The following is a 27,164-nucleotide window of genomic DNA, read 5'->3' on the forward strand; positions in this document are numbered from 1 at the left end:
TATGTATATATATATATGTATGTATGCAAATACATATATGTACGTGTATACACACACATATATACACACAAATGTGTGTGTGTAAATATATATACCTACCTACCTGTTGCCATATATAATATGTTGTTGTTGTCAGATGCCAATGAGTCAGTTCTGACTCATAGCGATCCTGTGTACAACAGAACAAAACACTTCCCAGTCCTGCATCATCCTCACAATTGTTGTTATGCTTGAGCCCATTGTTGCAGTCACTGTGTCAATCCATCTTGTCAAGGGTCTCCCTCTTTTTTGCTGACCTTCTACTTTACCAGGCATGATATCCTTCTCCAGGGACTGGTCCTACCTGATAACATGTCCAAAGTACATGAGACAAAGTTTCACCATTCTCATTTCTAGGGAGCATTCTGGCTGTACTTCTTCCAAGATAGATTTGTTCGCTCCTCTGGCAGTCCATGATATAGTCAGTATTCTTGGTCAACATCATAATTCAAAGGTATCCATTCTTCTTCCGTCTTCTTTATTCATTATCCAGCTTTTGCATGCAACTGAAAATACCATGGCTTGGGCCAGGTGCACCTTAGTCCTTAAAGTGGCATCTTTGCTTTTTAACACTTTAAAGAGGTCTTTCATAGCAGATTTACCCAATGCAATGCCTCTTTTGATTTCCTGACTGCTGCTTCCATGGGTGTTGATTGTGGATCCAAGTATAATTAAATCGTTGACAACTTCATTCTTTTCTCCGTTTAACATTATGTTGCTTATTGGTCCAGTTGTGAGGATTTGTGTTGGCTTTATGTTGAGGTGTAATCCATACTGAAGGTTGTAGTCTTGATTTTCATCAATAAGTGTTTCAAGTCCTCTTCACTTTCAGCAAGCAAGGTTGTGCCATCTGCATATTGCAGGCTGTTAATGAGTCTTCTCCAATTCTGATGTCATGCTCTTCTTCATATAGTCCAGCTTCTGGGATTAATTGCTCAGCATACAGATTGAATAAGCATGGTGAAAGGATACAACTCTGAAGCACACCTTTCCTGATTTTAAACCACACAGAATCCCCTTGTTCTGTCAGACGACTGCCTCTTGGTCTACTTATAAGTTCTGCATGACAGACTAATGGACAGATGTGTGGGGTATATAGATATGCAGATAATTATATATACAGGTATACGCCACAAAATTTTTTTTACCGTTAACATTTGCTTAGTAGAATACCTCTTTATTTTTAATACCCAGATTTCATAGAATATAATTATCTCTCAACATCATGTCTTTTCGGCTGATCCTCATATAGGAGAAATTCGGTTCTTCTCCAGAATTCGCTACTATATTTTGAACAAAATCTTGTGCAGAACAAGTCTGGAGTTATATCCCAAATACAAATGGTAGGACCTCAGCATCAAAAAGAAAGAGCAGCTCAGAGTTTGCAGGTGCTAAATGAGGTAGCATTAAACCTGTTGCCATGGAGTCAATTCCAACTCATGGCAACCCCATGTGTGTTGGAGTAGAACTGTGCTCCATAGGGCTTTCAATTGCTGATGATTCTAAAGTAGATTGCCAGGCCTTTCTTCCAGGTGCCTCTGAGTGGACTCAAACATTCAACTTTTCAGTTAGCAGCCAAGCACATTAACCCTTTTCACCACCCAGGTTTTTACTGGAGGCAGCATTACTGCAAATAAATCACACGATTTGCTAATAATTTTATCAATTTTGAGTGATCAGGGAGCAATGTTTTAAGTATTTTATAGCCAAACATGACAGTTTGTTACTTATATATGGGTCTATACTATGCTTTAGTTACATTTTAGAAAATTTATTGGGGTTTTAGATGAATGCTTAACTCATAAATTTTTCACTTAAAATAAAGGGAAATAGACCTACAGCTAGTGTTGTTGTGCAGGACATCTGATTTTTAAGAATGGGTCACTGATGCTAGGTAGGTGATAACTGTAAGTATTTTATAAAAGCTGGAATGTGCAGAAAATCTCCATATTTTTGGTTAATTATCTCAGTTAATGAAAGTGTCCTACTTTCATCACTAATGCTTTTTGAAATTACATTGGCTCAGACTTATTAGGAATATAAATTATCAAGCACTTCGCAGTTCTTTGCATCTCAAAATCATGGCTATAATTTCTTTGACCATTTTTAAATGGATGAAATTTCATGTTCTATGTTGTCAGAGTATAATTTAATAAAGTCAATTTACTTTTCTGGTATTTTGTCTATTTTTCCTACTAATTGCTAATCAATACACATAGAATCACCTCATAAATGTGCCTTCAAACGGTCTTATTCATCGTCCCCCACCTCTGTTCCTGCTTGCAGACTGTTTGTGACACAGTAATATGTTACAGTGATGAGAGTGTTCATCATTGTGTTGTGCATTATTGTAGCAATTAACTTGAAAATTGACTTTTGCCCTGTAATCCAGCTTTCAGTGGGTCAAAACTTGGTAGGTATACATTTTCTACTTCAAAAATATTAAAAAATATTTTACACTTTGGACTACACTACTCCTTTTTTTCTTCTTGCATGAAATGACCTTCATGCTCCAAATAATACAAAATACGAAGTTGTCACCCAGCTCGCTGAAAAATAAAATCCAAATTAGGAAAGAAATCTTAGCACACAGTGACCCTGGTTCTCATTGCTTTCTAAATAATCCTTAACCTTATTTCAATAATCATTTCAGGCCCATTTTATTTTTCAGATAAAAAACCTTCATGACTACCCTGACCCAATGTTTTCCAGTTGTGGTTTTCCATAACATGACTGGTGTTCATTCCACCACCCATCTGTCAGTTTATTATACTGTGGTGACTTGTGTGTTGCTACAATTGTGAAAGCTATGCTACCAGTATTTCACTTACCAGCAGGGTCACTCATGGTGGACAGGTTTCAGCGGAGCTTCCAGACTAAGACAGACTAGAAAGAAAGGGCTGGTGACCTATTTCTGAAAATTAGCCAAGGAAAACCTTATAAAACAGAACAGAATGTTGTCTGATAGAATGCTAGCAGGTAAGTGTCCTGTGTTGGAAGGCACTCAGAATACACAGTGGCCACTACAGTGGATTTGAGCAAACCAACTATTGTGAAGATGATGCAAGACCAGGCAATGTTTTGTGCATGGGGTTGCCATGAGTCGAAGGCAACTCTATAGCAGCTAACGGCATCAACTGGTGCTCAGCCTATACTGCTGGTATTGCTAGTCATCAATTCCCCTCGTTGGAGCCTTGAGAGTGAGGGCATGTTCTTAAGTTTTTGGGACCTCTTATGTTGCTTGTTCTGTTCCTTGTATACAGTACCCATAATGGCTGCTTTGCTGATTATCCATGTTGCGTCTCTTTCTGCCTTTCTCACAAAGTGCTTGCTTGGAGTCAATGCCCTCTATGTGTGGGAAGAGAAGACAACAGCAGGTGAGATGAGCTCAGGGTTACTAACTCTGGGAAGTCCAAGGATAGACACTGATAGAAACCCCAGCCTAGGGCTGGGAATTCTGAAGACAAAATTCTAACCTCATCTCCACTTCTTGAATGGATAATTGGTTTTAAGGAAGTTATTTAATCTCTCTAAAGATCAATTGTCTTGCATGAAAATTGACAACAACTATTTCACTGGCCTATTGTGGATACTAACAAAGTGGTCAAACATACAATGCTCAAAAATTGCACTGTGGAATGAAGAAAGGCAGGCAAGACTCTTGGTTACTAAAATTACCCATAACATAATTCAAAAATATCAGTATATTCATTCATTCTTTCCTTCATTTATTCAGTATTAACTAAATGTCTACTATATACGAGGCATGTGCTAGGTGCTAGGAACATACTGGTCAAGAAGCAAGGCCTGAGAGGGAGTTATGGGAGAAAGTGAAGAAGGGGAAGCACAATTAATTCACCCTCATTCTGGTAAATCAGAAAATTTGATGCATTTATTTAATAATGAAACAAAATGCTACTTAAAAAAAAAAAAAGATTCCAAAAACCTAAAGGTGACAGCCAAGAATTTAAAATAAAATTTAAAATAAATACTAAAGGAAGCGAAAGCAAATAAATTATACTCTATCTAAAGAGGAAAATAAAAAATAAAAAAGCTAAGGAAACAAGGAATCTCAATGGTTTAAATTTCCCTATGAGCTTCCCAAATGGATTTTTTTTAACTACTACTTTATATTGTTTATAAAAGCTACATTTATAAGAGAAAGAGTCAAAAGAGTAAAATTTTAATGGATGGCCACAGATTAATCAGGCAGAAAAAACAATAAGAAAGCAGATACAGTAACAATAATTTCAGAAAAATAGAATCCAAGACAACAAGCATTAATGGCAACAAAGAAGACCTTTTTAAAATGGCAATATAATGATCAACAATAAAGATATAAAATAAGAACCTCAAAGTATATAAAACAAAATATAATAACAAAAAGAAAATTTATAAAACAACACAGTTTTTGTCTGAGAAAATTCAAGAAGTCCGAATATAAATAAGGACATACTAATTTTGAGTAACATAGTATATGTTTAATTATAAACTGTATGTAAAAACCTGTACCCTGCAAATAGAGGGTACAAATACTTTCTGAAGCATCCATTGAAAATTAATGAAAGTATGGTATAAACTAGGCCAGAAAGAAAACTTCAAAATTTCCAAAAAGTAAAAACTGAACAGGTCATTTACTCTAACTACTGCTTTGGCAACAGATTCAGTGTCATCTATAGTCCTACAAACTCTGATAAATAAAAAGTTACTAGCCATAATACATAAAGACCTTCATCTGTAAGAACTAACACAGAAAAATACAAAAAAAATAATTTTTATATGGACAAAGAACATGTACAGGAAATCCATAAAGAAGAAAACTCCAATTTCTGTATATATATTTTAAAACATTTAATCTCACTTGTCATAAAAAAAAATAAAACAAAAATAAGGTATCATTTTTCATAATAAAACTGGCAATTTTTAAAAAATGACAATACTTAATGTTGGTTAGAATGCAGTGATACAGGTGTTTCTCCAGTAGTTTCATCTTATTTCATTTCTCTGAGACATTTTTTCCTGGAAACACTCTTCTCTTGATGTACTCTGATTTTCCTCCTGTCTTTTGGCTAATACATTTCAGTCACCTCTGCTGACTCTGGATTATGGAAGGAGCTACTCCTTGCTCCATTTTTCCTACTCTCCTTCCCTTTGCCCATCCAGCCCATCACTACTCCTAGTGGAATTCCAGCTTGTTTTACTCTTATCTGGGACACTAGCGGACTCAGTTAACACTTCAGTAAGAAGGGGAACAGAAGTGGGCAGGGCTTAAATGTCCAAGTGGAATTTAAAGAGCAGCGTGAAGAGTAAGAACTCATCCCCAGTGAATATGGAAATTCAAGACAGCTCAAGTTGGAAATACTTGGTTTTTGTTTTGTATTTTTATAGAAAAGATTTACATATCCTTACAGACTATAATGGCACTTTTTTTTTTTTTAAATAAGGGGGGCACTAAAAGAGTGTGTGGTTCGCACAAATGGTTAAGTGTTTGGCTACTGGCTGAAAGGCTGGAGGTTCCAACCCACACAGAGGCACTTTGGAAGGCAGGTCTAGCGATCTGCTTCTGAGAGGTCACAGCCCTGAACACTCTATCGAGCAGTTCTACTCCACGCACATGGGGTTGCCATGGCTCAGAATCGACTTGATGGCAACTGACAGCAACAACAACAGCAAAGGCAGATATGCTATAGGCTTAGAAATACAAAGACATAGTTCCTACCCTTAAGAAATTCACAGTCTTGCAGTTGAGATAGCTAACATGGTTAACATTTATTTAGTGTTACTATGTGTTAGGGACTGTTGTAAGTTCTTTACATGTATTAACTCATTTAAAACTTACAAGAACTTTGAAATGAACTTAATGAGTCAATTGCTTCATCTATAAAATAGACATGGGCATAAAGACAGATATCTAAATTTTGTGTTATTGAGATTTTTCTAACTAAAAGCTATTAGGGAAAAATTGACTTCCCAAACTAAGCTTTTAGGGAAGGTCCTTTTCCTGTTTTACAGGCATGAAAAATAATATAAGAGCTAGGAATCAAACTACCCCAGTTTTCTTAGTGTAGTTTTCCTTTGGATTAATTTTTTAACTTACCTATGTTTTAATTTCCTCACCTGTAAAAATGGGTGTGGCCTTAGTAATTACCTCATTGGTTGTAGAGAAGATGAAATGAGATGATATGTAATAAAATATTTAGCTCACTAAATCTTGCTATGGAGCCGCAGTGGTGCAGTGGCTAAGAGCTACAGCTACTAAGCAAAAGGTCAGCAGTTCAAATCCACCAGCTGCTCCTTGGAAATCCTATGGGGGCAGTTCTATTCTGTCTTATAGGGTCACTACAAGTTGGAATCGACTCAATGGCAACCGGTTTTAAAGGATGCTATGCTTTGGGAAAGAAAAGACAAAGACTTATATCATTTAATTCTGGTTTTTGTACTAAAGTAAACGTGAATTCTTACTGAGAAATGAGAAATCTTGACTTCTCCTTTCAACCAAAGTCATAAAGATACAGGACTTTTCCAAGGGTCTTATGGCAAGATGGGGGAAAAGCCTCATGGGCATGTATCCCAATAAAGAAAGAGACCTTCACCTGTGGGTTACTCCAATAACCTTTCTCTAATGGGCTGGAAGGAGCCCTGGTGGCACACTGGGTAAGCCCTCTACTGTTAACCAAAAGGTTGGAAGTTTGAACCCACTCAGCGGCTCCACAGGAGAAAGACCTATGATATGTTTCCAGAAATACTACAGCCTAGGAAACCCTATGGGGCAGTTCTACTCTGTCCTGCAGGGTTGTTATGCGTCTATCCACTCGACAGCACCCAACAACAATAACAGCAATGGAAAAGGAAGCACCAATCTTCTTACAGAGTAAAATCTTCTGAAACTTCTAGACTAGAAAGACAATGGGTGCTTTGCTACATTTAAAACAAATAAGTCTAAGGGATTCTGGATGTGGCTGGGCAGCAAAAAGACTTAACTAAATATACGTTTACCTGGCAAGGTTGGAACACTCTCTTGAGGAAGCTTCAGAACGTCGCAGGTAAGTTTTGGGGAGATTTGAGAGTTCCTGGGCCATCACACACTGGGTATAATCATCCTGCCATGTGAAACCTGTGGCAAAAAGTTGCAAAAACTGTGTTAGCAATTTTGGAAGTTTAGCCAAAGCTCTTACTTCAGTCTCGTAAGTAATCGTCACCCCTTTGGAAATACGTTTTCCATTCGAGTCGGTGATTGCTGTGGTTGTTGTTAGTTGTCACTGGGTCAGTGCTGACTCATGCTTGGTCTTGCACCATCTCCATGATCACGGGTGTGCTTGAGTCTATCGTTGCTGTCACTGTGTATTCTGAGTGCCTTCCAACCTAGGGGGCTCATCCTTTAGCACTGTATCAGACAATATTCTGTTGTGATCTTTAGGGTTTTCACTGGCTAATTTTGGGAAGTAAGTTGTCAGGCCTTTCCTCTTAATCTGTCTTGGTCTGGAAGCTCTGCTGAAACCCGTCCACCATAGTGGCCCTGCTGGTACTTGAAATATTGGTAGCATAGTGCCCATTATCGCAGCAACCACAGTACAACAAACTGATGGGCGCGTGGTGGAAGCTGGTGATACCATTAACCGAACCAAGGCTCTCTCTTACTACAGTTTTTCAATCACATTGTCTCCTTATAGAAATTCCAGCTTCTGAAACTTCTAGACCAGAAGGACGACTGATGCTTTGTTACATTAAAAAATAAAGAAAGAAAAGGCTTAATGGATGCTGGTTAGGGCTGAACAGCAAGGAGACTTAAATTAAATATACATTTTATTTAGACGAGATATTTTTGGTCATTATGAAAGATGAAAAGTTTCTAAATGGAAAGGTTATGTCATGGGAAGGATACTCTTCACCCACAACATGAACATTTTTACCCTCTCTTCACCCACTACTCTGCCTGCTTGCCATAGCTTGAGCAATTTGTTCTTCCTAACCCCTTCTTGCTTAACAGTCAAGCTTTGGAACGGAATAAGGGGTATTGTTACTGTGAAAGCAATTATCATGGGGCTTAATGTACTGTATCTGGGAACCAATTACATTATATTTATACTCAAATGTTATGACAAAGAGCTTTGTAAGAAGAGTGAAGTAGTTATGAAGGCAAAATCCATGTGATTAGGCATTAATTACATGCACTGCAGATCACATGATAATTATGCTCAGAATTACCAAATAACTCCCAAGAATAATTATTATGCAATTTGTACATTTTAGATCTTATGGTAACACTTTAGCTCTTAGAAATACCCATGCAATTATCCATAATTATCTAATCATTAAATATCATGTAATTACAGAGATATATTTTTATGCCCTGTACAAAAACACATTACCAAAATCTTCAAATCAGGACAGCTCTGTGCTTGTTTCTCTGTGTGTGTGTGTGTGTGTGTGTGTGTGTGTGTGTGTGTGAGTGTGTGTGCTAGCAAGAAGTCCAAACCTTGCTAAGAATCAATATTCTGCAAGGAATTAAAAGAAAAGCTTGGTAGATACAAACTGCCTTCATGAACATGTTTAAAACTGTGCTTCAAATGCAAATCTAACATTTTAAAAAAATTACAGGTGGCAAGATTCAAATGGTTTGCACATTTCTGAATCTAAGAAGACTTAATGGCATTGCCCAAAGTGGAAGTTGATGGGAAAATTCACTAAATAGCATGACCTCCTATGGCAAAATGTTCTAAGAAGCTTTGTTTGGAACATAGCTTTTGGAGAATGGGTCGCTACAGGTAGACAGTCATGGCACCACAGTCACTATTTTCCTTATTTTAGGATTAAATGTACTTAATAGTAAGCCCATCTATTCAATTTGCCAAAAGCAACTAATGAAAAAAACCTGTATATAAAATGCATGTTTATATGATTATTATTGGTCCATTATAAAGAGTACGCCAAATTGAAAGCACTTTTGCAATGTTAGCATAATATCTAGTATTGTGAATTTAGAAAATAAGTATACTTTAACTATTCCATTCCTAAAAAGATGGCTTAATGTTAATATTTATCAGGCAACAGAGTAAATCAAGAGCACACACACACACACACACACACACACAAACTTACTATGGTAAAAAAAACCTTTTTAAATATAAATTCAACAATATTTTTTATCTCAACGAGTGCAAAAGTCTGAGCTATGTCAATGGTGGGGTTTGTAAGAAGGGTTCAGTCCTTCCAGAATAATCATTGGCCAGTTAATATGGTTTAGTTTGTTATGGGCAGTCTTAGGATAACCCTGTATCCCCCCTGCACTGCCCCAGCCCAGACTTCTAAGCTTTCTTGGGAGGAGGCTGGAACTATGCCCTTGGATATAAAAGTAAACACTAGCACAGTCACAGAGGGTTTAAACATTCCCTCTGAACTTCTCTCCAAGGCATATCTTGGAGGAAATAAAGTCTGAAGAAGAGAGGATCAGCTTTCAGAGGGATAGCGTATATGTATTTTTCCCCATTCTTCCCACCAAATACTACTAAAAACCCTGGACAATATATATAAAGCAAACATAAGAAGATTCTGAACGGTGAAGAGAAGAAGGCAGAAAGGCTAGGGAACTTGGGAATCAATGAATGACCTGATGGTGAGTTTCCTGTGTTTTCTTTTTGCCCCACATATCTCGGACTTGGAGCCAAACAAGCTAGCAATGCATAAATGCCATCAGGTGCAGAAAATGAAAAGCATCAACAAAAGCCTGCACTTTCTAGCTAAAGGGCCAGGAAAAGAGTGACCTAGCAGGGTAGAAAATTTTTAGGCAATAACCGTTTTACTCCAGCCAAACAGCACAGAAAAAAGTACTTCTCCACTTACACTCAGGCCAACAAAAGCCAAGTTAGGAGACTAGAACTGTACCATCATGCATCAGTAATGAGGCGACACAATCAAGGTGTTGTGAGAGAAGGCCAAGTCGAAATTCAGGACTTTCTTACCCACTGGCCAGTAACAAGACTCCCCACCTTGGCATCAGCTGAAGCTCTCACCCATGACCAACAGTAATGAGGAGACCCTCAGGTGTCAACAGAGCCCAAGTAGGGAACCTGAACTTCTATATCCACCCATCAGTAACAGGAGGTACCCCCCTCTATCTTTTGCAGAGTGGTGTCAGAAAAAGCCACTAACACTAGAAGGTTTAAATACAATCCAGAGTCTCATAATATAATACAAAGATATCTAGATTTCCACTGAAAATCACTCATAATATCAAGAACCAGGAAGATCTCAAACTGAATGAAAAAAGAAAAAAAGATAATCAATAGAAACCAGCAATGAGATGAAAGAGATATTAGAATTATCTGGCAAATACTTTAAAGCAGCAATGGTAAAAATACTTCAATCAGCAATTATGAGCACACTTGGAAAAAATAAAAAGTAGGAAGCCTCAGCAAAGAAATAGAAAGTGTCAGCAAATAAATGGAAGATATAAAGAAGAACCAAATGAAAATATTATAACTGAAAAATGCAATAGTAATAACTAAAAATAAAAGCTCAGTGTATGTACTCAATAGCAGGGGACAGAGGAAAGAATCAGTGAACTGGAAGACAGAACAATAAAAATGATTTAAATCATCTAAAAGAAAATAGTTCAAAAGAAAAATGAACAGAGCATCAGAGAGCATGGATGAAAACAAAGACCTAACATTCATGTCAAGAGTGCCAGAAGGAGAGCAGAAAGAAGGCACAGCTGAAAAAGTACTAGCAGAAATAATGGCTGAAACCTACCAAAATTTGTCAACAGACATAAACCTACAAATTCAAGAAGCCTAACACACCTCAAAAAGGATAAAACCAAAGAAATTCCCTGCAAAACACATCATAGTTAAATATCTGAAAACTAAAGACAAAGAAAAATCTTGAAAGTAGGCAGAGAAAAATGATGTCTTACCTATACGGGAAAATAATTTCAATGACAAAGGATTTCTCATCAGAAACCACGGAGGCCACAAGGAAGTGGCATAATATTTTTCAAGTGCCGAAAGAAAAGGACTATCAGTCAAGAATCTTGTGAATCTATCAATTTACATACCCACTGAAAATACCCTTCAGGAGTGAAAGGGAAATCAAGACATTCTCAGATAAAGAAAAAATGAAAGAATTTGTCACTAGCAGACCTACCCTAAAAGGATTGCTAAATAAGTTTCTCTAAATACAAAGGAAATAAAAACAGAAGAAACCTTGGAACATCAGGAAGGAAGAAGGAACACAGTAAGCCAAAATATAAATAAACGCAATAGTCTTTCCTTCTCTTGAGTTTTATAAATTATGTCTGATAGTTAAAACAAACAGTATAACACAGTCTGATGTGCTTCTAAATTATGTAGGGAAAATATGAACACAATTACAACTGTTGGGAGGGTAAAGTTTCTATACTTGAACTGGTAAAATGATAACACCAGTAAATTGCAACAAGTTATGTATATATAATATAATACCTAGTTGTTGTTGTTAGGTGCTTTCGAGTCAGCTCTGACTCACAGTGACCATATGTACAACAAAACAAAACACTGCCTGGTCCTGCGCCATCCTCACAATCTTGTTATGTTTGAGCCCATCATTGCATTAACTCTGTCAATCCATCTCATTAAGGGTCTTCCTCTTTCACTGACTCCCCACATTACCAAGCATGACGTCCTTTTCCAGGGACTAGTCCCTCATGATACCATGTCCAAAGTATGTGAGATGAAGTTTTGTCATTCATGCTTCTAAGGAGTATTCTGGCTGTTTCTTCCACATCTGCCTTCTGCATGAGCCCAGAAGAACTAGATGGTGCCCGACTACCACCACCGACTGCTCTGACAGGGATCACAATAGAGGGTCTCAGACAGAGTGGGAGAAAAATGTAGAACAAAATTCAAATTCACAAAGAAAGACCAGACTTAGTGGTCTGATAGAGACTAGAGGAACCTCTGAGACTATGGCCCCCAAACACCCACCTAACTCAGAACTGAAGCCACTTTCAAAGTCCACCTTTCAGTAGAAGATTGGACAGGCCTATAAAACAAACAATAACACATGTGATGAACATGCTTCTTAGTTCAATGAAGTATTCAAGACCAAATGGGCAACACCAGCAAAGGCGAGAGGGCAGGAAGTGACAGGAAAACTGGGTGAGGAACTGGGGTGGAAAGCAGGAGAGTGCTGACACACTGTGGGGATTGCAACCAGTGTCACAAAACAATTTGTCTATAAATTTTTGAATGCGAAACTAATCTGCACTGCAAACTTTCACCCAGAACATAATAAAATTAAAGAAAAAAAAACAAAGTTAGAGTGCCTATATTAATATCAGATAACTTAATCTTCAGTGCAAAGAAAATAATCAGAGACAAAGAGAGGCATAATATAATGATAAAAATGTTAATTCTCCAAAAACTAAGACATAGTAGTTGTAAATATGTATGCAACAAACAGAGCTACAAAATATATGAAGCAAAAACTGATAGAACTGGAAGGAGAAACAGATTTATCTACAATGATAGTTGGAGAGTTCAACACGCCTTTCTCAGCAACTGATAGAAAACTAAACAGAAAATCAGCAAAGATAGAGAAGAACTCAAAATACCATCACTCAACAGGATCTACTAAACATTTATAAATATTTCATCCAGCAAGGACATAGTATACATTCTTTTCAATTGCGCACGGTACCTATACCAAGACAGATCATATCTTGGGACATTACACAAGCCTCAACAAATTTTAAAGAATTGAAACCATACAGAGAATGTTCTCCAACCAGTGATGTCAAACTAGAAATCAATAACAGAGGAATAGCAAGAATATACTGAAATACTTGGAAATTAAACAACATACTTGTATATATATTCCATAGATCAAAAATCCCAAGGGAAAAATAAATTGAACTGAATGAAAATGAAAATACAACATATCAATATTTGTGGAACACAGTTAATGCAGTGCTAAGAATGTACAAAATGCTTACATTAGAAAAGAGGAAAGGTTTCAAATGAGGAGGAGAGGTGGTAAGGTAGTGGGTGTGGCTATAAATGGACAATATGAAACATCCTTGCGCTGATAGAAATGTTTTGTATCATGACTGTCGTTGTTGTTATGTGCCGTCAAGTTAGTTCCAACTCATAGTGACCTTACGTACAACAGAACGAAACACTGCCCAGTCCTGTGCCATCCTCACAGTGGTTGTTATGATTGAGCCTATGGTTGCAGCCACTAAACTTTTCCATGAAGGAGATCCATGTGGAGATGATGGCAGTTAAGATTAAGAGAAGAAGCCTGTTGAGAAAGAGACTAAAAAAGATTGCGGAAAGGCGTGTAGTGGGCAGTGCTTCTGTGCGATCAATCTATAAGCCAACAGCAAACACCATACAGAAACATGCATGTTATATATGAGAAACTAAGATAGTGGCTTTCATGCCTTATTATTTTTTTATTTTTTGGTACTATCTAATAGTAAGATATACATTTTACAGCAAGACCTAGTAAAAACATATAGAAGTTTTACAAAACATCACTTAACCCTTAGCATGTGGGATGCACATAATATTTTAGTCTGTTCTATTTTACCCTATCTGCTCTATTCTATTTCATTTTTCTTAATGGATCTCCACTTGCTGTGTGGAAAACAGTGCAGCAAGTGATAGGCCTGTTTGAAGGGAAAGAGGCTGAGGAGTAGATGTGCAAATAGTTGGGAATAAAAATAAAGACTATTGAATGATAGGCTAAGAGTTTTAGAGCTGGTACAACTAAGTGAATGCTGGAGATCTTTACACTTGGAAGACACATAATAAAAGCAACGTTTAAAAATATTCATCAGATACTGTGGTAAGACGGAGAAGTTAAAGGCAAGGAGATCAGTTAGAAGGAAAAATATAATGAGAAAATGAAAAAGAAAAATCTGTTGAAGTAAAGAGGAAGGCATGGATCCTCCATCAGTTTTGGAAGAAGAATCAAGAGGACTCTGTTAGATTTCATCTGGAGGGGAAAAGGTGGTGATCAGAGCATCAAAACCAAAAATAAAGGCAACCCAAGGTTTTGAACTGAGGGGCCAGGAAAAAACAATTATCTTCAAGGGTGACCTTTATTTATTTCCAACTTGATAAAACTGAAAGAGAAATCAAGTGAAAAAAAAATCAGAAATGAAATCTTTTCACATTTGATTTTAACCAGGGGAAATGGGTCACTATTTTCAAAATGTGAGCAAAGTCAGTGTTGAAATATGACAAAGAAGAGCCACAGAAATGAGAAGAGGAAGACCTCAGGTAGCAAGCAAGAAAGGAGTCCTTGGCTGGCACAAACTGTCAAGTGCTTGACTACTAGTCAAAAGACTGATGGTTTGAATGCACCCAGGGATGCCGCAGAAGACAGGCCTGGTCATCTGCTTCCGAAAGGTCACAGCTTTGAAAATCCTATGGGAAAGTTCTATTGTGCACACAAGGGGTTGCCATAATTTGGAATCCACTCACAGCAACTAACAACAACAAAGAAAGCAAGAGGTTTACGGGAAATGTAGTGGTCAGCAGTTTGCAGAATCCAGGTTTTATGAGGGAATATATGACTAAATAATAAAGTGATACACAGCACTAATCATCAATGAACTCCTGTGCAAAATATTATTTGTTGTTCTTATTATTGTTGTTAGGTGCCATCCAGGTGGTTCTGACTCATAGCGACCCTATGTACAAAAGAACAAAACACTGCCCAGTCCTGTGCCATCCTCACAATCGTTGTTACACTTCAGCCCATGGTTGCAGCCACCGTGTCAATCCATCTTGTTGAGGGTCTTCCTTGCTTTCAGTGACTCTCTACTTTAGCAAGTATGATGTCCTTCTCCAGGGAATGGTCCTTCCTGATAACATGTCCAAAGTACATGAGACAAAGTCTCACCATCCTCACTTCTAAGGATAATTCTGGCTGCACTTTTTCCAAGACAAATTTATTTGTTCTTCTGGCAGTCCATGGTATATTCAATATTCTTCACCAACACCATAATTCAAAGGCATCAATTCTTCTTCGATCTTCCTTATTCCTGTCCAGCTTTCTCATGCATATGAGGTGACTGAAAATACTAAGGCTTGGGTCAAGAGTACCTTAGTCCTCAAAGTGACATCTTTGCTTTTTAACACTTTAAGGATGTCTTTAGCAGCAGATTGGCCCAGTGCAATACGTCATTTGATTTACTGACGGTGGATTCAAGTAAAATGAAATCCTTGACACCTGCAATCTTTTCTCCATTTATCATGATGTTGCTCACTGGTTCAGTTGTGAGGATTTTTGTTTTCTTTATGTTGAGGTGCAATCCATACTTAAGGTCTTGATCTTCATCAGTAAGTGCTTCAAATCCTCTTCACTTTCAGCAAGACGTTGTGTCATCTACATATCTTAGGTTGTAAATGAGTATTCCTCCAATCTTGATGCCACATTCTTCTACAATAGTCCAGCTTGTTGGATTATTTGCTCATCATACAGATTGGATAAGTACGGTGGAAGGATACATCCCTGATTCATACCTTCCTGATTTTAAACCATTCAGTATTCCCTTGTTCTGTTGGAATGACTGCCTCTTGATCTATGTACAGGTTCCTCATGAGCACAATTAAGTGTTCTGGAATTCCCATTCTTTGAAATGCTATCCATAATTTGTTATGATCCACACAGTTGAATCCCTTTGCATAGTCAATAAAACACAGGAAAACATCTTTCTGATATTCTCTGCTTTCAGCCAAGATCCCTCTGACATTAGCAATGATATCTCTCATTCGATGTCGTCTTCTGAGTCCAGCCTGGATTTCTGGCAGTTCCCTGTTGATGTACTGCTGCAACCGTTTTTGAATTATCTTTAGCAAAATTTTACTTGTGTGTGATATTAATGATATTGTTAGATAATTCCCAAAATCTGTTGGATTACCTTTCTTGGAATGGGCGCAAATATGGACCTCTTCCAGTCGGTTGGCCAGGTAGTTGTCTTCCAAATTTCTTGGCATAGATGAATGGGCTCAATTGGTATTCCATCAGTTTCAAGAGCCTTGTTTTTCGCCGATGTCTTCAGTGCAGCTTGGACTTCTTCCTTCAGTACCATTGGTTCTTGATCATATGTTACCTCCTGAAATGGTTGAACATCGACCAATTATTTTTGGTACAGTAACTCTGTGTATTCCTTCCATCTTCCCTTGATGCTTCCTGTGTTGTTCAATATCTTGCCCATAGAATTCTTCAATATTGCAACTCAAGGCTTGAATTTTTTCTTCAGTTCTTTCAGCTTCAGTAATGCTGAGCGTGGTCCTCCCTTTTGGTTTTCTAACTCCAGCTTTTTGCACATTTCATTGTCAAACTTTGTCTTCTGGAACTGCCCTTTGAAATCTTCTGTTCACCTCTTTCACTTCATCATTTGTTCATTTGCTTTAGCTACTCTACGTTCAAGGGCAAATTTCAGAGTCTCTTCTGACATGCATTTTGGCTGTTTCTTTCCTTCCTGTATTTTTAATGATCTTTTACTTTCGTCATGTATGATGCCCTTGATGTCATCCCACAACTCGTCTGGTCTTTGGTCATTAGTGTTCAATTTGTCAAATCTATTCTTGAGATGGTCTCCAAATTCAGGTGGGATATACTCAAGGCCGTATATATGACTACCAAAATAATAAAGTGAAAAAACACTAATAAACAATGAACTCCTGTGCCAAATATTCTTTACAGAATACGAGTGGGCAAGAAAAAGACCTAATGAAGGATATTAAGGATGATCCCACGTAGAAAGAGGATGGATGGGTTTTGTAAATTGAGAGAGAACATTTTCTCAAAAATGCAGAAGATTAAAGTGATCAAATGGGCTCTTCTTCATAATCAGAAAAGACAGAGTTGATAGTTTCTATGCTGAGGTTAAACAAGTGTGTGCATGGCATAGAAATCAAGGAGTGTCTCAGCCAGACATGAATTACGGACGAGCATAGACTTTCCAGCAATGTTTTCAACTTCTGTTTTAAGCCATGGAAGAAATCAAAGAATTACTATAAAGTAATGAGACTTTAAGACTTTCAAAAGCTGTATATGCATTCAAAGATGTTACCATTGATCAAAATATTTTTATATGCCTACCTGGAAAATGTTTTAAAAAACCATTTACAAATTATATAAGAAATCAGTCTTCTTGTTATATACTCACACTTCATTTTCACATTGAAAACAGTGTGATAATCAAATTACTAACTCAGCTTTACATAACTTATTCATTAAACCTGGTACCAAATAACGTTACACCATTTCCTCACAAGTCTACCTTCAAAGAGAAAAGATTCACCATTATTGAGAATTTTCAAAAGATTGCCCTATGCCAGGTTTTTTGAGGAAGATTCCTAAAGATGAATTTTGTATGTTCTAACCAACGGCGCTATCTTTGGAAGAAGCAAAAATCTTTCCAAAGTGAATTCTTTGAAAAGGAAATTATTTTATACAGATACATTCTTATATTCTGATATACTGATTTTTAAACTTCTATTGTGACCATTATGGCTACGCTATGCATTTTTACAACAAGCAAAAAGTAGAATGGCATAATCACATATCCTGAAAACTACTAACTCAATACCTAACTAGGAGAAAAATCATTGACATATTCTGACCTTTCTTAAGTAACACTTATCATTTACAGATATTGTATTTTATACAATCTCTAAATTATACCATTAATTAAATAAAATACGAACCTATTAATCATTGCAGAAGGATGCCCATTTGAATCTTTATCGGCCACTATTAAATTTTAAGATGGCAGACTGAATACAAATGGAATATAAAATGCATCTTGATATCCTTTAGCAGGAGAGCAAATTCAATCAAAACTATTGATCAATGCTAGAATATAACTTTTACTATTAGAAAAGAATTTAACAAGAGCGCTTTTATTTAGTACAGGCAATCAGAGTAGTTAATTCTATCTGAGATATATATACATATACATATATATAAAAAAAAAAAACCCGTTGCCATCGAGTCGATTCCAATTCATACTGACTCTATAGGACGGAGTAGAATTGCCCCATAGGGTTTCCAAGGAGCAGCTGGTGGATTCGAACTGCTGACCTTTTGCTTAACAGCCGTAGCACTTAAGCACGGTGCCGCCAACATATATACCCATGTGATGTTCTCCTTTCATGGAAGACATTGCCATTTAATTGCACTTGGAAGATCTAAGGACCCTGGTTCCTGCTTTTATTATGAAATTTATATTCTAATGCAGAGAGACATTAACAAAAAAAAAAAAAATTAAACAAGATCATTTTGAGTTGTGATAAGTGCTCTAAAGGAAAAACAGTGGGTGATGGACAGAGAATGACTGGTTGCAGTAGAAAAGGGATGTTAAAGAGAGTGGCCAGGAAGGATGGGACAAGAAGGATGAGAAAGAGGTAACCTGTGAAGACTGAGAGAAAGCACCTTTGGGAAGAGGGAGCAGTAAGTGCAATGGGTTACAGGTAGAAACAAGCTTGGTATGCTCAAGATACAAAAAAAAAAAAAAAAGGAATCATGTGACTAAGACCTATGAGCAAGGGGAGAGTAGTGTGATTCCACGTTGGGAAAATGGGCAGAGACTGGGTCAATCTGAGCCATATGGCCATGGTAAATGCCGCAGGAACCCACTGGAAGGAGGTAAGCAGAGACGTTGCAAGGCAGGACTTATATTTTTAAAAGAACACTCACTACTATCTGGTGAATGGTTGTAGAAAGCAGAAGGAGAAGACAGGAGGCTATTGCAATAGTCTAGGCTGAAGATGACGATGGTGTGAAAAGGAGAGAAGTGGGCAGATAGATACATGACATATTTAGAAAGTAACAGACTAGATTTGCTGATAGAATATGTTCCAGAGGGTTGGGGGAGATAAGAAATCAAAGACTATTTCTGGGTTTGGGGATTGAATAACAGTGGTTGGTGGTTCCACTGCCTAAGGGGAAAGACTGGGAAGGGGAAACTCAAGAATTCCCTTTTGGCCAAGTTGACTTGAGATGTTTACTAGACACGTAAGAAAAGATGCCAAGAAGGTTATTAGATATTAGTCCTGAACTGATAAGAGGATCAGATCTGAAGATAGATTTACTTGGGAATAATCACCATAGATGGTATTTAAAGCTGTGGGACAGGATGATATTACATAAGGAGAGAGTATTTTGTGGTTGTTGTTAAGTTGCCATTCAGTTAACTCCGACTCATGGTGACCCCATGTACAGAGTAGAACTGTGCTCCATAGGGTTTTCAAGACTGTGACCTTTCAGAAGCAGATCGCCAGGCCTTTCTTCTGAGGCATCTGAGGGTGGGTTTGAACCACTAATTTTTTAGCTAGTAGTCAAGCACTTAATCATTTGTGCCACCCAGGAGAGTGTATAGTTACTTGAAAAGGAGAAAGCCCAGAAGCGGTCCCTGGGGATAACAAGGCTTATTCACAGTGTTGTTGGAAGAGCTAAATGCTTAGGATAGTGCTTGGTATGCAGTCAGTGAATTTCAAAAATGATGATGATGGTGATGACTATTATTGTTAATAGTCCATTCTGAAACATTCCAAACAGTCTTACAAAATAGGGAAGAATGTTGAACTGATTGGTTAAAATGAGGTTGCTATTAATTTCATTAAATTGATGTTCTCTCTCCCTTCATAGGCAAATGGTCTCTTGGTCTCTTTTCTATTACTCATTATAGGTGGGCAGCAGATTTTGCCTTTTCCTACCTTTCTATGTGACTAGGAAGGACTCTTTGTGCTCCTTCTGGGACATGGAGGAAAAATCCCACTCACCCCACCCGATCAGAAGCTCTTTGACAAGCCACTACAGTTAAAAGCAGACGGAGATTGATGAAACCACCTTGACCCCTACATCCTTCAGATCCCATAAGCAATGCTGCCTGAATATTGGAAATGCAAACACTTCATCTGCTTGCCCTCATATATTTGTGGTGCTCCTGCATTTGAAAGAAGCAGATTCTGATCCTGGATATGACACTTGTAAGCAGCGAGACTTGAAGCAAGTTATGTGGCCCCTCTGTGCCTCAGTTTTAGTGATAAAAATAGGACCTTTTTCATAGGGCTGTTATGAAGATTAAATGAGACCTTGCATGGAAAGGACTTACCACAGGGCCTGGCACACAGTAAGCACTCAGCAAATGGTCACCGTGTTTTGAGGGGTTCCCTACTGAGAACAGGCTGCAGGTATCCGTATTCACAGGCAATCTGCTGAGCGATTTCTTCCTGCCCGCCTTATACTCCATCCACTCCAGGCTGAGCTTCTGATCCTCATTCACCTCCCGTTTTCTGCCTCTTACTTGCCCCTCGGACCTTCAGGTTACTCTAGTACCACCTCTGCCTTTTTCCTCCAGCTGTAACTCCCATATTTCCCCCGGGGAGATCTGCCTCTGGCTGTTCTTGGAAATCATCCCCCACCCAGCTCAGGCCTACCCACCATATGGTCATCCTGCCCTGAGCCTCAAACAGGGGTCATGTCCACAACACCAGTGGCTGAAAAACTTGAGAGGCGAAAGAAGATAGGGGCTGTGACATTTTCTCGTTGAGTTTTCATTTTTCAGTTGGCATCATAAGTCAGCAAAACTGAATAGAAAACACAGGTCAGTTAGGATTTTAAAGTACAAACCTATTGTTATTGTTGCTGTTAGGTGCTGTCTAGTCAGTACCAACTCATAGCGGCACTATGTACAACACAACAAAACACTGCCTGGTCCCACACCATCCTCACAAGCGTGGTTATGCTTGGCCCCGTTGATACAGCCACTGTGTCAATCCATCTTGTTGAGGCTTTTCCTCTTTTTCGCTGACCCTCTATTTTACCAAGCATGATGTCCTTGTTCAGGCACTGATCACTACTAATAACATGCCCAAAGAATGTGAGACGGAGTCTTGCCATCCTTGCTTCTAAGAAGCACTCTGGCTGTACTTCTTCCAAGACAGATTTGTTCATTCTTCTGGCAGCCCATGGTATATTCAATATTCTTCGCCAACACTGTAATTCAAAGGTGTCAATTCTTCTTCGATCTTCCTTATCCATAGCCCAGCTTTCGCACGCATATGAGGCGATTGAAAACACCACGGCTTGGATCAGGTCCACCTTAGTCTTCAAGGTGACATATTTGCTTTTTAACACTTTAAAGAGGTCTTTTGCAGCAGATTTGCCCAATGCAATACGTCGTTTGATTTGCTGACAGCTGTTTTCATGGGTGTTGACTGTGGATCCAAGTAAAATGAAATCCTTGACAACTTCAATCTTTTCTCCATTTATCATGATGTTGCTTATTGGTCCAGTTATGAGGATTTTTATTTTCTTTATGTTGAGGTGTAATCCATACTGAAGGCTACAGTCTTTGATCTTCATCAATAAGTGCTTCAAGTCCTCTTCACTGTCAGCAAGCAAGGTTGTGTCATCTGCATATGGCATGTTGTTAATGAGTTTTCCTCCAATCCTGATGCCTCGTTCTTCTTCATATACTCCAGCTTCGCGGATTATTTGCTCAGCATACAGATTAAATAGGTATGGTGAAAGAACATAACCCTGACGCACACCTTTCCTGGCTTTAAATCACGCAGTATCTCCTGGTCATGCTTGAATAACTGCCTCTTAATCTATGTACAGGTTCCTCATGAGCACAATTAAGTGTTCTGGAATGCTCATTCTTCCCAATGTTATCCATAATTTGTTATGATTGACACAGTCAAATGCCTTTCCATAGCCAATAAAATACAAGTAAACATCTTTCTGGTAGTCTCTGCTTTCAGGCAGATCCATCTGACATCAGCAATGATATCCCTTATTCCACATCCTCGTCTGAATCTGGCTTGAATTTCTGGCAGTTCCTTGTTGATGTACTGCTGCAGCAGCTTTTGGATGATCTTCAGCAAAATTTTATTTGCCTGTGATATTAACGATATTGTTCGATAATTTCCGCATTCGGTTGCATCACTTTTCTTTGGAATAGGCATAAATATGCATTTCTTCCAGTTGGTGGGCCAGGTAGCTGAGTTTCAATTTTTTTTTTCCTGGTCATTTATTCATTTATTAATTCAATAAATTTTCTTTTTTAAAAAATTTGTTATTTTTTTATTGTTCTTTAGATGGTTTACAAAAAAATTAGTTTCTCATTAAACAGTTAGTACACATATTGTTTTATGACAATGGTTAATAACCTCACGACATGTCAACACTGTCCCTTCTTGACCTTGGGTTCCCTATTATCAACTTTCCTGTCCCCTCCTGCCTTCTAGTCCTTGTCCTTGGGCTGTTGTGCCCCTTTAGTCTCAGTTTGTTTTATGGGCCTGTCTAATCTTCCGCTAAAGGGTAAACTTTGGGAGTGACTTCATTACTGAGGTAAAAGGGTGTCCGGGGACGATACTCTCAGGGTTTCTCCAATCTCTGCCAGGCCAGTAAATCTGGTCTTTTTTTGTGAGTTAGAATTTTGCTCTATATTTTTCTCCAGCTCTGTACAGGACCCTCTATTGTGACCCGTGTCAGAGCAGTCAATGTTGGTAGCCATGCACCATCTAGTTGTGCTGGACTCAATCTGGTGGAGGCCGTGATAGCTGTGGTCCATTAGTCCTTTGGATTAATCTTTCCCTAGTATCCTTAGTTTTCTTCTTTCTCCCTTGCTCCCAAAGGGGTGAGAACAGCGGAATATCTTAGATGGCTGCTCACAGGCTTTTAAGACCCCAGACGCTACTCACCAAAGTCGAATATAGAACATTTTCTTTACAAACTATGTTATGCCAATTGAACTAGATCTTCCCCGAGACCATGGTTCCCACAGCCCTCAGCCCAGCAATTCGGTCCCTCAGGGAGTTTGGATGTGTCTATGGAGCTTCTATGACCTTGCCTTGTACAAGCTCTACTAGCATCCCCAGTATTGTGTACTGTCTTACCCTTCACCAAAGTTACCACTTATCTATTGTCTATTTCATATTTCCCCCCCAACCCCTCCCATGCCTTGTAACCAACACAGATTATTTCTTTTTGTGTGTAAACTTTTTCATAAGTTTTTAGAGTAGCGGTGTCTTACAATATTTGTCCTTTTGTGATTGACTTATTTCAGTCGGCATAATGTCCTTCAGTTTCAACCATGTTATGAGATGCTTCATAGATTCATCGTTGTTCTTTATTGTTACGTAGTACTCCATTGTGTGTATGTACCATAGTTCGTTTATCCATTCACCTGTTGATGGGCATCTAGGTTGTTTCCATCTTTTTGCTATTGTGAACAATGCTGCGATGAACATGGATGTGCGTATGTCTATTCCTGTGACAGCTCTTATTTCTTTAGGATATATTCCTAGGAGTGAGATTGCTGGATCCCATGGTATCTCTATGTCTAGCTTTCTAAGGAAGCGCCATATCATTTTCCAAAATGGTTGTATCATTTTGCATTCTCACCAGCAGTGCATAAGAATTCCGATCTCCCCGCAGCCTCTCCAACATTTGTTATTTCCAGTGTTTTGGATTCGTGCCAGTAATGCCGGGGTGAGATGGTATCTCATCATGGTTTTGATTTGCATTTCTCTAATGGCTAGCGATCGGGAGCATTTCCTCATTTGCCTGTTGGCCGCTTTAGCAGCTTCTTTGGTGAAGTGTCTGTTCATTTTCTTTGCCCATTTTTTAACTGGATTATTTGTCTTTTTGTTGTAGAGGTGCTGGATTTTCTTGTAGATTACGGAGATTAGACCTTTGTCTGACTTGTAATGTCCAAAACTTTTTTCTCAGTCTGTAGGTTCTCTTTTTACTCTTTTGGTGAAGTCTTTTAATGAGCCTAAGTGTTTAATTTTTACAAGATCCCAGTTATCTAGCTTAGCTTCTGGAGTTTGTGTGTTGTTGGTAATGATTTGTATCCTGTTAATGCCGTGTAGTAGGGCCTCTAGCGTTGATCCTGTTTTTTCTTCTATGAACTTTATAGTTTTTGACTTTATATTCAGGTCTTTGATCCATTTTGAATTAGTTTTTGTGTATGGTGTGAGGTATGGCTCTTGTTTCATTTTTTTGCAGATGGACATCCAGTTTTGCTGGCACCATGTGTTAAAAAGACTGTCTTTTCCCCATTTGATGGACTTTGGGCCCTTGTCGAAGATCAGGTGACCGTAGGTGGATGGATTTACATCTGGGTTCTCAATTCTGTTCCATTGGTCAATGTATCTGTCATTGTACCAGTACCAGACTGTTTTGACTACTGTAGCTGTATAGTAGGTTCTGAGGTCAGGTAGTGTGAGTCCTACAACTTTATTCTTCTTCTTGAATAGTGCTTTACTCATCCAGGGCTTCTTCCCTTTCCATATAAAGTTAATGATTTGTTTTTCCATCTCTTTAAAAAATGTTGTTGGAATTTGGATTGAGATTGTATTGTATTTATAAAGTGCTTTGGGTAGAATTGTCATTTTCATGATTTTGAGTCTACCTGTCCATGAGCATGGTATGTTTTTCTCCAATTTCTTGGCATAGAGGAGTCAGCACTTCCAGCACTGCATCCGTTTGTTGGAAACATCTCAATTGGTATTCCATCAATTACTGGAGCCTTGTTTTTCACCAATGCCTTCAGAGCAGTTTGGACTTCTTCCCTTAGTACCATGAGATCCTCATCGCATGCTACCTCCTGAAATGGTTGAATGTTGACCAATTCCTTTTAGTACATAACTCTGTATTCCTTCCATCTTCTTTTGATATTTCCTGTGTCGTTCAGTATCTTGCCCATAGAATTCTTCACTACTGCAACTCGAGGCTTTAGTTTTTGTTCAGTTCTTTCAGCCTGAGAAATGTTGAGTGTGTTCTTCCCTTGGGGTTTCTAACACCAGGTCTTTACACATATCGTTATAATACTTTGCTTTATCTTCTCGAGCTGCTCTTTGAAATCTTCTTTTCAGCTCTTTTACTTCATCATTTCTTTAATTTGCTTTAGCTATTGGATGTTCAAGAGGAAGTTTCAGAGTCTCTTCTGATATCCATTTTGGTGTTTTCTTTCTTTCCTGTCTTTTCAGTGACCTCTTGCCTTCTTCATGTATGATGTCCCTGATGCCATTCTACAACTTGTCTGGTCTTTGGTCATTAATGTTCAGTGTGTCAAATCTATTCTTGAGGTAGTCTCTAAATTCAGCTATGATATACTCAAGGTTGTACTTTAGCTCTCGTGGACTTGTTCTTATTTTCTTCAGCTTCAACTTGAACTTGCACATGAGCAACTGATGTTCTGCTCTGCAGTCAGGCCCTGGCCTTTTTCTGAGTGACGATATTGAGATTTTCCATCATCTTTTTCCACAGATGTAGTCGATGTCATTCCTGTGTATTCCATCCAGTGAGGTCCACATGTATACTCGCCAATTATGTAGTTGAAAAAATGTATTCACAATGAAGTCATTGGTCTTGCAAAATTCTATCATGGGATATCCAGCATCATTTCTATCACTAAGGCCATATTTTTCAACTATAGATCCTTCTTCTTTGTTTCCAACTTTAGCATTCCAAATCACCAGTAATTTTCAATGCATCCTAATTGCATGTTTGATCAATTTCAGACTGCAGAAGTTGGTAAATATTTTCAATTTCGTCATCTTTGGCCTTAGTGGTTGGTGCGTAAATTTGAATAATAGTCTTCCTTGTGGGTGTATGGATATTATCCTATCACTGATAGGGTTTTACTTTAGCATAGATCTTGAAATGTTCTTTTTGACAATGAATGCAAAGCCATTCCTCTTTAATTTGTCATTCCCAGTATAATTACCCATATGCTATACTAGGAATGATTCAAAATGGCCAATACCAGTCCATTTCAGCTCACTAATGCCTAGGATATCGATGTTTACGTGGTCCATTTCATTTTTGACAATTTCCAATTTTCCTAGATTCATACTCCATACATTCTACATTCTGATTATTAATGGAAGTTTCCAGCTGTTTCTTCTCATTTTGAGTCACAACCTCCCATGAGTCTGTCAGTTGGTCATACTGTGGGGTATTGCGTGTTGCTGTGATGCTGCAAACTATGCCAGTGGTATTCAAATATCACCAGGGTCACCTACGATGGACAGGTTTCAGCTGAGCTTCCAGACTAAGACAGACTAGGAAGAAGGACCTGGTGGTCTACTTCTGAAAAATATAAGCCAGTGAACTGCAAGAAAACCAAAGGGATCTACATAAATGGAAAAACACACCGTGCTCATGGATAGGTAAACTCAACATTGTGAAAAAGACAATTCTACCCAAAGCACTTTATAAATACAATGTGATCCTGATCCAAATACCAACAACCTTCTTAAAGAGATGGAAAAACTAATCCTTAACTTTATATGGAAAGGGAAGAAGCCCCGGATAAGTAAAGCACTATTCAAGAAGAAGAATAAAGTTGTAGGACTCACACTACCTGACCTCAGAACCTACTATACAGCTACAGTAGTCAAAACAGTCTGGTACTGGTACAATGACAGATACATTGACCAATGGAACAGAATTGAAAACCCAGATGTAAATCCATCCACCTATGGTCACCTGATCTTCGACAAAGGGCCCAAAGTTCATCAAATGGGGAAAAGACAGTCTTTTTAACACATGGTGCCAGCAAAACTGGATGTCCATCTGCAAAAAAATGAAACAAGAGCCATACCTCACACCATACACAAAAACTAATTCAAAATGGATCAAAGACCTGAATATAAAGTCAAAAACTATAAAGTTCATAGAAGAAAAAACAGGATCAACGCTAGAGGCCCTACTACACGGCATTAACAGGATACAAATCATTACCAACAACACACAAACTCCAGAAGCTAAGCTAGATAACTGGGATCTTGTAAAAATTAAACACTTAGGCTCATTAAAAGACTTCACCAAAAGAGTAAAAAGAGAACCTACAGACTGAGAAAAAAGTTTTGGACATTACAAGTCAGACAAAGGTCTAATCTCCGTAATCTACAAGAAAATCCAGCACCTCTACAACAAAAAGACAAATAATCCAGTTAAAAAATGGGCAAAGAAAATGAACAGACACTTCACCAAAGAAGCTGCTAAAGCGGCCAACAGGCAAATGAGGAAATGCTCCCGATCGCTAGCCATTAGAGAAATGCAAATCAAAACCATGATGAGATACCATCTCACCCCGGCATTACTGG

The 27,164-nt window shown here is 38.2% G+C and overlaps 1 protein-coding gene across 1 annotated transcript in view; it reads right to left on the bottom strand.

The window, feature by feature from the left end:
* Positions 1 to 27,164, bottom strand: part of PTPRN2 (protein tyrosine phosphatase receptor type N2) — a 1,314,151-nt gene that overhangs the window by 1,102,330 nt on the left and 184,657 nt on the right. Inside the window, exon 3 of the mRNA XM_004372789.1 lies at positions 7,036 to 7,153. Within this exon, the coding sequence (XP_004372846.1) occupies positions 7,036 to 7,153 (118 nt within the window). The remainder of the gene's footprint in view (positions 1 to 7,035; positions 7,154 to 27,164) is intronic.

Source organism: Trichechus manatus, unplaced genomic scaffold (genome assembly GCF_000243295.1).
Source record: "Trichechus manatus latirostris isolate Lorelei unplaced genomic scaffold, TriManLat1.0 scaffold00020, whole genome shotgun sequence".
NCBI classification, from domain to species: domain Eukaryota; kingdom Metazoa; phylum Chordata; class Mammalia; order Sirenia; family Trichechidae; genus Trichechus; species Trichechus manatus.